This window comes from Tetrao urogallus, assembly GCF_951394365.1.
Source record: "Tetrao urogallus genome assembly, chromosome: Z".
Classification (NCBI taxonomy): Eukaryota; Metazoa; Chordata; class Aves; order Galliformes; family Phasianidae; genus Tetrao; species Tetrao urogallus.
The window spans coordinates 42,421,241-42,433,263 of NC_136816.1; the positions used below are offsets into that span (position 1 = coordinate 42,421,241).

Consider the following 12,023-nt stretch of genomic DNA (forward strand, 5'->3'; position numbering starts at 1 on the left):
TATATCTGAATATTAAAATGGGAATATAGTTACAGTTACCCAGCAAGAACTGCAAAGACTGCTGAAAAGCAGAACATCATTGGTGTATTTTAAGAATCAACAGCACATAAATAAAAAGGCACCAGTTACATTTTTACTGTTTTAGGGTAGGTTAACTTCTATTTTAGGATCATGAAATCAGTTCAAGATAGCACACAAATAATGGAAAGCTACTGTTAATTCCCTCCTATATCCCCCAAATTATGCCTTCTAAACTTTTTTGTTTATTTCAGAAAAGGATAATATAAGGAATAGTTTAATGTTACAAATATAAATTAATGTCACTAATAAAATTCACTTGACTATGCAGCTAGTATTGCCAACATGTAGGCTGCCCCAAAAGTAAAGCCTCCTGTTTATTTGCATGGAAACTACAATAAATAGAAGGAGCACAACAATGCTATTCAACAGAACAAATTCGTAGCTACAAAACACAATTTGTCAACATAGTCACCACAAACTATGCATCTTCATGACCACTGAACAAGAGCTTGCAAGCTACACTGATAACAATCTGCACCAGCAGAGGTGACCCACTACCTCTGTCACCGTTGCAGAAAATTATCACCTTCCACCTCACATCCACTGGGCTCCATAAATGCTCAGCAAGCATCGATGAATGCCACTGAGTGCCATTTTTCCTGCATGGAGAAATTCCACAACTTTGCTTTGCATGCACTTCCATGTCAGACATTGTTTTAGACTGCCCCTCTGCTGCCATCTGTCACACAGCAACAAGAGGTAACAGTATCGGTGGGAAGGCTCAGCCTCTACTGCCAAACCACCAACATCTACCTCTGGTGTCATGGGTCAACATAATAAAAGAGAAGGCATTACTTTTGGAACAGTCCACATACATTATTTTTTTCCTTCTTCATTACACACCTGTGGTGTACAAGGTTTTAAGTTAACACTTCATCCTTCCACTGTTACATGTTCTTACTTTTGTTAGTGTAGTCTCCTGAAGGAAGTCTGGCTGCTGATTTCACTAACTTGAAGAATGAAATCCATGCAACAAAACTGACAGATTAATTACATGTGATCTTAGAAACAGAAAGACTACACTTTCTTAGAGTATGATTATTTCCAGTAGGTAGCAGGCTCAGTCATCAAGACCAGCTGCTTCAGAACAATCCTGGCCTGAACCAGAGCAACGAATCTCAAGGTACAGGGAGGCTGCAAGGGTTTCCCTTGTCTGGGAAACAGACAAAAGGGGAGCAATCCTACAAAAAGGGAAGCTCTCGTGAGAGAGGCTGATGTAGTGTGGGCATTGGCAGGGCCAATTGAGATCATACCCACATCCCTCAAAGAAACTCAGGGATGAGTTGCTACCAACCAAGCACAAGGCAGGTAAACAGAGCATGAGCATCACATGTGGCAGTGGCTCACACAGCAGGGCACTCAGGTTCTACCAGCTGCAGAAGTGAGGGGCACTCATTCCACAAGAGTCTTGAAGCAGAAGCACTCAACATCAAGCTAAGGCTGCAGCTGTAGCAGGGTGATATACACCATCTACCCAGGTCATGACCAATGCCTCCATCCATAAAGAGCTACTGAAGGAAGAAGCATCTGTGCAGATGGTGGTCTGTGGGAAGTGCCTGGACCTTGCTCCTGGAGTAGAGGAGAGTGGCAAACTCACCTACATAAGATGTGCCAAGGTGGAGGATCTCCTGCAAGAGATAACTGAGCTGCAGGGAGGGCAGCAGTGAGGAGAGACAGCTGGATTCACACGCAACCCGTATTAAATCCACAGCCCAGGGCCAAACAGCCCCGAACTCCCCCACCAGCACATCCAGTCAGAGGCAAAGAAAAAGTGATGAGAAATGGCAAACTGCCACAACAAAGACTAAGAGGGAAAGGCCTGCCTCAAAGCCTGAGGTGTCTCTGTAGAACCCCTCCACGGTTCTGCAGACTGAGAAGGAAAAATCAACGCCAACAGGTAAATCATCACAACTGAGTAAGGCAGCCAGACGTGCTCCCCATTGCATACCAGCTACCATTCTGTGTTTCTGATCTCAGAAGATCAGCTAAGAAGCTGGCACTGAAAGCTTGTTGGTGATTGAATTTTCAATAGACAGAACACACTGAAAAATGAAGTTGCACAAACATTTGCAGTATTCACGTTATAATCCCAAGCAGAGACAGCAAAAGTTCTAAATCCATTTCATTCTGTTTTTATCTACTTCAAAAATCACTTAAGTCAATAATAGATGGAAATCAAGTTGGAAAGCATTAACAAAAGGATCGGTTTTGTTCCTAATACAGATGAGTTAAAGAAGAGTTGAGCTGGTTTTTGTTTTTGTTGTCATTTTTGTTTTTATCAGATATAATCACAGAAACACATGCACATCTTGAGTTGGAAGGGATCCAGAAGTATCACTGAGGCCAAAGCCTGATGTTATACTTAACATCTTTACTTACAAAACTAAGTGGTACACAGAAAAGGCTTTGAGCTGAGTGATCTGCTTTAGAAATCATTTTGCTTATAACCATTACTTAATAATCCCAACTCTCTCCCCTTTAAAACCACTTATCTTGGCTAAATTAACAAAGTCAGAAAGCTAAAATTTCCTGACCAAACACTGTGCTGATTATAAATTACCCAGATATTTCATTAACATTTCTGAATTGAGATAAAACTGTCATGATACAACTGTACATTATACTGTAAGGCATGGAAGAAGACAAATTTTTCCTGAAAGAAGAGTATAAAGTTCATGAAACAGAAGAGTGTGAAAATCTTCAGAAAAGATTATGGAAAGCTATAACTGAAAAAGTTAACAGAATATGCGGGGCTGTAATTTGGTTGTGCAGAAGATTCACAAGTAAAGTCAATCTTCACATTCACTAAAAATGTGTTCCAATGAAGCAGTTAAACCATTCTGAGGTGAAAGAGAAGCTACATCAACAGGAAAAAAAAAAAAACAACAAAAAACAAACAAACATGATATTGCTCCATCTGTCAAATCAAAGTAAATCCAAAGTTTAAGTCAACATTAATGATACTCTTGTATATTGAATAGGTTCTATACAGACCTATTCCAATATTCTCTTTGGTAAAGATATCACCTAAAAAGGTGTTAGGGAACTAATTTCTTCCTTCTTAAATGCATAACTCTTGAGAGGAGAATTATACAATACAGTTATATAGCTATGAGTTCCTGTGATGTGTTCTGAATTGATAGTACTCTTCTGAAAGAAGAGAGGATATAAGCAAAAACCTTAATAAGAACATGTTGTCATGCTTCCTTAATTTATGTAGAAGTTGGTGATTGGTTCCAGTCACCAACTTCTACATAAAAAACTCAAAGTATCTATACAGGGTATATTACTTTTTACTCTCATATGAAATAGACTATTATAGAAAAGATTACTGCAGCGATCCACTTTCGTTATCTTGTGGTATGCTAAGCTACAAGTTAAAGGGCTACCACAAATGTTTTCCACCCTAGTAAAAACATTGAGCATAATACACTCAGAATCAATTTTTGTGATAATTTAAAGCAAAGGTTAATAACAAAACATATTCCTGGACATGGAGATGAAAAATTAAGGAAGGAAGCCTTGAATTTTATAAACTATGCAGAGGCACAAGTAATTCACTACATTTAACATTGATAAATACATGCCAGTATCTCTGTGCTTTACTTTTCCTAATATCCTATTTTGTTTTAGATGGAATACAAAACAAAAATGTTATTAAGCCTGAAAACCTTCTTATAGCTTATTAAGCTTTATTTCAATGAGCTAAAATTTTCCATATTTTTCATCTATCTATAAAATTTGTTAAGTAAAACAAATGTTTTGTCTTTTTATATCTGGAGAAAGAACAGTAAAACTACCACCGCAACCGCATATAATCAAATTTCATCCTAAAACAAATAGGTTAGAATAAGTGTTTTAACATGATGACAAACAGTAAATCTGTTCCTAAATCATCTTAAATACACTTAAATAACTTCCCAAATCAAAATACACAAGCAATGCGAAAGTAGTATGTAAACACTATCCTAATAACTGAGCTTCTTCTCTGCAGATAAACATCCCAACACAAAAAAGGAAACTAGCAACATGTTCTGAGTACATTTGACACAGTTCAATAATAGATATGCATATAGGTATAGCATATGTAACATTTTTTAAATCACGCTTTTTTCCTCAATTAAAAACATGAATGTAGTATCAGCAGTTTTGTTTATTTGTTTTTAAAAAATGTTAGATGTTTAAACTCACCTTTCCACAGCTAAACTGATAGCTTGCGTAAGGTCTGGATTTGACACTTGGAGACGTTTCCAAAGAGACCACACAAATTCTTTATCAGCCTTAAAAAGAAGAAAAAAGACATAAATAGAATTAGTATAGACTATATCTCTTGTAACCAAAAAGACAACTTGAGAACATACAGAAGACAACTATTAAAAAAACTCTCTATTATAGTAAGAATTACCATATCTTGAGACTAAAAACATACTAAGCAGTTCTTAAATAAACAGTTTTAAAAATGTAGATTTTTTTTTATCAACTATAAAAGAGTGTGCAATGTGACATATAGCAGCAAAAAATAATATTATTCAATCAAAATTGCCTTCTGGTATATTAACTTCAAGAATGTCTAGTAGTATATATCTATCAATATATGTTCAGTTTACAATACACATAGAATACAAAATTCAACATTAAATTCTGTTATGCACAGCTCCTAGATTTGTTTCAAAGCAGACAGCATAAGCCTAACAAATGTTCTAACTTGCATCATATAAAAGCTTCAGAAAAGATTCTTATATAAGAGAGAGAAAAAAGTGCTTTTAAAAAAATGCAATGAAGAAAGTTTGTGAGAGTCAAAGGTAAGCTAAAAGCTTTTCCAGATTTCTATTTTTCACTACACATAACATGTTATTTTGCATGGTTATTTTGTATTGTATTTTTATTACAATACAATAGTATTACTGGAAGTGCCAATATTGACGCAGTCGAAAATTAAAATCATATTGTGTTAACTCTATAGGACAAAAACCAGCAATGTTGAAGGCAAGGAGAATAGAGCAAGAAAGCAAAGCATATGTACATAAACCATGCACTGGACTAATATCAAGTCTACTGAACACAGGCTATCATCAAATTAAAAATTAATAAATCAAAACTGTCAAACTGCCAGCCAGATTAAAAAAATCACAAGGATGCAATTTAGGCTACTTTTAGTAGCTTTTAATCTTAAAAAAAAAGTGGAATGTGCATTAAAAAATCTATGACATGAAAGGAAAATCACCACTCCGATGGCTATCGCAATTTCCCTGCTTTCCTTTTCTACCTAGCTTCCAGAACCTAAGAGCATGCTAAAATAAAGATTTGTTAGTAAGAAACTCACTGAAATAATCTAGAATAGAGAAATAACACAGCTTTTCTCTGAAAAAAAAAAAAAAAAAAAAATCTTAAACTTTATTAACATCTAAAACAGAAGACTTGAGTTCCTCTCTTTACCTCCACCATTTGGCTTCATTATAGTTTTCTCACTTAATTTCCTCTTCAATCATTTTCTCACTTTTTATGGACATGAACAGATTGTTCCTTTTCTCAGATTACTCTGTCCATGACTAGAAACAGCTAAAAGCAATGGTCATGTAAGACATACAACAGCGTAACAGAACTACAGGTTTGACCTCACAAGAGTTAATGAAAACCACACATTGTATGACTAAATTAGAGTCAATCTCAGGAATAGAAACTGCACTTTATACTTTTGCTATGTTTTCTTTCCATTTGTTCCCAATCAGCCTTTCCTTCTGGGAAGCAGACTTAAACTTTACAAGCAATATTAGATCCAGCACATGACAGCTGGTCCAACATAACGTTTCTCTTCCTTCAAAACAAGACAAATACCTACAAGATGAAATCAAAAGACATCTCTAAAGCCAAGATAATTTCAATCAGGATTTATCTGTGTATTGAGTCTAAGTTATTAAATCAACAGTAATATCATAATAGACAAATAAAATTACAATTAAAAAATTAATAATGATTATATAAGAAATAGAATAAAAATTGAATAGAATAAATGATTGTAAATACTTTATGAGGCAACCCTGAAAACCTTTTTTTAAAGTTCTGAGTGTCCTCCTTTAAAATTTAGAAATGCACACATTTGAATTTTAAAATTCCATGAAGAATGTGAACAATGAACTTGTGCAAAAAAAAAACCAAAAAACCTGAAAAGTGGAGGGGGAGGGGGCTGTTTTGTTTTTCTTAGAAATATCCTCTTCTTTCAAATACAGTCACTTCTAGTTTATAGATGTTTAAATCCTTAAATGCCATCAACTTTGTCAACCGCATAGAAAAGAAAACTTTATAGAAATTTCCTGCACTAGTAAAGTATTGATGGAAACAACAAAAAAAATTATCCAACTATTTTAAGAACACACACCACCAACAAATCAGACTGAGCTAACTATGTCAGTAATTAAATAAAAGAAACACTCTGGTCACAAGTGTGAATCGAACAATTCGAGGCTGCCACCTGCTCATATGCAAACTGGACTACAGCATAAGGAAAAAACAGTAGTAACAGTTGGTCTTTCACAAAATCAGAGAAATTTAATGTAACTATCTCTGTTGAATATATAGAACAGTAGGTGCTGAAAGTCCTGACAAGAGGACTTCATTTCTGGTATTTAAAAAAAAAAGGTAAGAGGAAGAAATAGGCCTCTAGCTATTCCACACTATTACAGACACACACACACACACACACAAAAAAAAAAAGTCCTGAAAGGGAGATCATGGTTTTCTAATCAGTGTGGGTTAGCTATATAATGACTGCTCACTGACAGTGTGGCATGCAAGCCAGCAGATAACGAACAGGATAATGATGTGTTAAGGCAGATGAGAAAAAACTAGGCCTCAAACAGTATTGTAATCAATTGTGTTAATCAAACGAGGCCACAAATTGTTTCTCACCTCTTTTCAAAACCAAGCAATACAGCCTCTCACTCAGTGACTGATGTCACTTCATGATACCTACATGACCTCAGATTTCAGTGTATCAGCTCTGAAGACTAAACTGTACACCTCTTTACTGTTTAATCAAAAAATCTGGCAAGAGCAGATCCTGCAATACCTTACCATATCATCTGAAAAACCTCAGTGTGTGTAGATAGTGATTTCCAAACAAACTATTGCTTCTTCACAGGCTGAAGCTAAATGAAAAATAAAAATATTTTTCAGTCTTGGAAAAATCGCTGCAGGCATCCACAAAGCATTAGGATCTAAACAGAACATGCATTCTGTGTGTTCCGAATGCTCATTTCTTTCTAAAGTCCATCAAAGAAAGAACACAAATCCAAATAAAAACTCACTAATTAAAAGCAATTGAAGTGTGATTTGTTTTACATTATTTAGGAGGACACTAATTATGTCAGCAGTTCTTACACTCTTAAGTGGCATCGGTTCAAGTATAAAGAACTATTTGAACCACAGCATAGGAATGAACATCTAATAATCTAGCGCAACTACGCTTTCAAAATACTATTAATTCAAATCTCAGTTAATCAGCAACATAAAGAGCAGAGCTGAGCTGATAAAAGTACTTGAACATTTTCATACCTTTCATACATGATTCAGTGTAATTTTGTAGTGAACGACTTAAAATCACTTGCAAATTAGGCTAAGGGACAAGAAGTCATTGCAGCATGCTTAAAAAAGTACAGACAGTACTTAAAAACTTTCAAACTTAAAAACAAGCAAAATTTGTGATTTGTGAGCTTACAGGCTTTCTTCAATCTAATTTTGTCTGCTTTTATAAGATACTGAATTTACTTATCATCAGGCTTCCTTAGATCTTGCCTTTACTTTCCTCTGTGCAACAGTGTAGAAGAAGTAGCTGTTGTGTTTTCTGTTCACTTATGTATTAGAGCAAATGAGGCTCTCAGGCTTCTGCATGACTGCAAGAAGCATTATTCACTATCATGAGATTCATCACAAGGAGAAGAGGCTGCTCTTTGAGCTGTCCTGGAAGCTCCCTCACCCGCCAGACTCCAAACTGGGAAGCTTGCATAGGGCCTCACAAGAGTACACAGCAACATGTAACTTTCAGACATCTTCTTCTAAATACATGATTCCTGCTTTACACACACACACACACACACACACAAAGAACAGTGCAAAAACTATGGAAACTTGCACTAAATTGCTGCTGATGAATACCAAAGAATCACAGACTCGTAGGACTTTGAAGGAACCTCTGGGGATCCCATCAAGTCCAAGCCCCCCGACAAAAGCAGGTTCAGGTTCCCCACAGTAAGTTAAGCAAGACATTATCCAGATGGATTTGGAGTGCCTCTAGAGGAGGAGACTCCACAACCTCTCTGGACCAGCCTGTACCAGCGCTCTATCACCCTCACAGTAAAGAAGTTCTTCCTCATGTTTGTATGGAACTTCCTGTGGTCCAGTTTGTGATCACTGTCCCTCGTCCTGGCACTGTACCCCACTGAAAAGAGCCTGGCACCATCCATTTGACTCTAGAATTTGAGATACTTATGAACTGTGATGAGATCCCTTCTCAGCCTTCTCTTCTCAAGTCTGAACAGTCCCAGGTCTCTCAGCCTTTCCTTGTGCAGGAGATACTCCAGGCTCCTAATCAACTTCGCAGACCTTCATTGGACTCTTTCTAGAACGCCTCTATGTCTGTTTTTTCTGGACTGGAGAGCCCGGAACTAGACACAGTACTCCACAAGTGGCCTCACCGAGGCAGAGTGGAGAGGGGGGTAACCTCCCTTGTCCTGCTGGCCATGCTCTTTTTGATGCCCCCCAGATACCGTCAGCCTTTTTCTTGGCCAGAAGGGCACATCTCTGGCTCATGGCCAACCTCTCGTCCACCAGGACACCTTCTCCACAGAGCTCCTTTCCAGAAGCCTCTACCCTGTACTGAGGTGTGAGCTGATGCCATCCCAGGTGTTACACTACACCTGTCCTTCTTACCTATCGCCCTGACATTTTGACCTGGGAGAAGAAGCTGATCTCCGCTTTGCCACTGCCACATTCTATGATAATCTAAGTGGAAAGAAGCTTCTCAAAGTCACAGTCATGTGTTCAAAACACATGCTCAGAAGAAGACCAGTTCCAAGACTTGTGTGACCTTCTGTGGGCAACGTGCTTTAGCAGGCGTTTGGACTTAAGTCCAGAAGTCCCTTCCAACCCTTGCGATTTTGTGATCCTGTGATAATGCCCAATTTTTCAGGGTCATACTCAGTGGAGTTTTGAATATTAACTAATAAATACTTTTCCCAATATGCTCATTGCCAGAAAGAGAGAGAGAGGTTGCTGAACTTCATAAGGGTCCTCTCCGCCCAGGTCTCTAATCTATCCAGGTCTTTCTCAATAGCAGCAGCCTTCTGGTGTGCCAGTACTCCTCCCAGCTTTGCACCATTAGAAGACCATTGATGAAGATGCTTAACAAGACCAGGATATGTACAAAGTATTCATGTACAGGATGGGGAAAAGGAATTCTTCACAGTCTACCTGTGATTTCTTGTTGAGTTTACAACATGTACCACGTCTCTGGCAAATTAGATTCTACATAAACCTAGCCATGGCTCACAAAAACTGACCATACAACAATATCCAACATTGAAAGTTTCATACTAATGAACAGTAAGTTGTTTTCTTCGTAAGAACACCAACATATAGGAGTGAACAGTATTTTTAAATTAAATAAACAGGTCAGGTTAACCTCAAATCACTTACAACCATCTCACAGTTTACTTAAAGGCCTGTTCAAGAAAGAGAAAATCAGTTCCAATTTTTATTCATGTCAGTGAAATTGTTACATTCACTGCATAACTACAATCTGCCAAATTTCTATCTGTGCTGAAAGAATAGACATAAGCAGTAAATGAAGCAGGAGAGAAAAAAACGTCATAACTCATACAGAGAATAACAAAAAAAAAATGAAGAAAGTCATATGGAATATAAGCAGTATACACAAAATAAACTTCAAAGAAATAGCTAAATAGAAAAGGCTAATTCAAAAACAACAACAACAACAAACTTTCCAGGTAAGAAAATCATACTAGTTACTACAAACGTTGAACACTATCATATTAATAATTAATAAATGTTGTTTAAATAACAATTCTTGTCATCAAAAATAAAGTTACAAATGCTATTCAGTAATTATATCATCAAATATTCTAGCCCATATGAACAAATGCTTGCATATTTGTATTTTCGTAATTGTACAAAACAGAGCAGCTTTCTTCCTAAGCGAATCTTTCTGCCAAAGCAGTAATGAAAAAAATTACTTAACTGTGCTTTCAAATATGTATTATCAGCATTAAAATAAAACACCATCGACATTCAAAAATCAATGAGATTCATTTCAATGAATGTTAATATGGAGACGTGCAAATTTTTCTCATTATCACAATAAAACATTAGGAAAATACAATGAATGGTAAGTTACTATTAAATGTGATTTACTTGTCAAACATTTTCATAACTAAAACTGTTTCAAATAAATCTACAAGCAACTACATTTAATATAATAGAATATTAGTTAAAAATTATTACAGTTTTAAGATGGAAAGACGTTTAAATAGTCTCTTAAACTGTTGGCACAATTAAAGGATTTGGTAAGGCAGTTCCCTGAATGGTCTTGGGAGCCAAACAATTTCTTCTGAAAAAAGGCTGCTTAGACAGTCTGAAGTTGGCACAGAAAAACACTGCAGCTGTCAAGGTCTGGGATATATCAATCTTCAGCATACCCAAGGAATGTGCAGTCTACTCAAGTGTACATTAGCAGCTCAAGAGGTCAGTGAGCATACCTTGAACAGCTGAGAACTTCTGTACACAAGGCAGAATACAGATGTCATTTGAAAGTTATTGCAAATTACTCACTAAAATTATGATTATCCATAACACATGTAATGTCAGATAAAGATGCTTATCCTGTGATGAAGTATGCCAGCTAGAACTAGAGAATTACAAAGTAAAAGACAGAGCACATTGAAAAGTGGGATTTTCACAATGAAAGTAGTCATAATCATATAATACTGCAGGATGTACCGGACAAACAATAACTGTTCTTTGCAAAGCAAATTGGATTTATTTATTTTACTACTTTTTAACAGTTCAGAAGCTGGAAAAAATTTAAATCGAACCACAGGTTAAATAGCATGAATTTCCACAGCTTAAGTACTTGCTTGCAAGACGTGAATTACTAAACATTAGCTTAAGCCACAAACAGAATCTGTCTGGCTTTTACATAAGGCAAGACAAATATCCTCATTTCAATCCACTTTTTCTCTTATCCTCCTTGAAGGGATATCTGAGCCTAAATATTGTTCTGGACAATTGATATGGCATTGATATTGGTATTTTTACTGCATGCAGTATCTGTGTGCTGGAAACTAAAAAGTGACCTCATTAGTTTTCAGTATTTCCACACTACTTTATCAAGAAGAATTAGCTGGTTTTTTGTTTTGTTTTGTTTTTTGTCATGATAAAAAAAACTCTTAAGAGAAAAAGGCTTTTAATTTAGCATTGACAATGATAAAAACATAAGCAGTATCTTTTTGCTCATATGAACAATCATTCATGACTTCGTGTATTAAATTTATAGGTAGATTTATTTTTTCTCTATGTATCTACAGTAAACTGAGCTGAGAACAAGAATAAACTCAAAAATCTCCTTTAGTATAAATCATACATCACATGACTTAACTACACTTTAGAGGCATTATTCTTTTTGATATTCCACTTTATTTCAGAGTACGTAAAGTATTAGAAGTGTTCATAGCATACCCTAACTTTTTATAGCATTACAAATAACTTACTAAGTACTGCCTTCTGAAACTAGAAACAGAATGCCCACAGGAAACAAATGAAAGGCAAAAAGGTGAAAACAAAGCAAAACAAAAAAAACCTGCAAAACAAAACAACACAACCACAACACTCATGCCCAAGTCCCCCTCCCAACAAGTGCTAAAAAAGCAAAG

At 36.1% G+C, this 12,023-nt stretch overlaps 1 protein-coding gene across 1 annotated transcript in view; it reads right to left on the bottom strand.

Moving 5' to 3' along the window:
• CNTLN (centlein) overlaps positions 1–12,023 on the bottom strand; it is a gene marked incomplete at both ends in the record, with an annotated part of 184,813 nt that overhangs the window by 163,230 nt on the left and 9,560 nt on the right. The window contains one exon of the mRNA XM_079548565.1: positions 4,273–4,361. Coding sequence (XP_079404691.1) covers positions 4,273–4,361 — 89 coding nt within the window. The remainder of the gene's footprint in view (positions 1–4,272; positions 4,362–12,023) is intronic.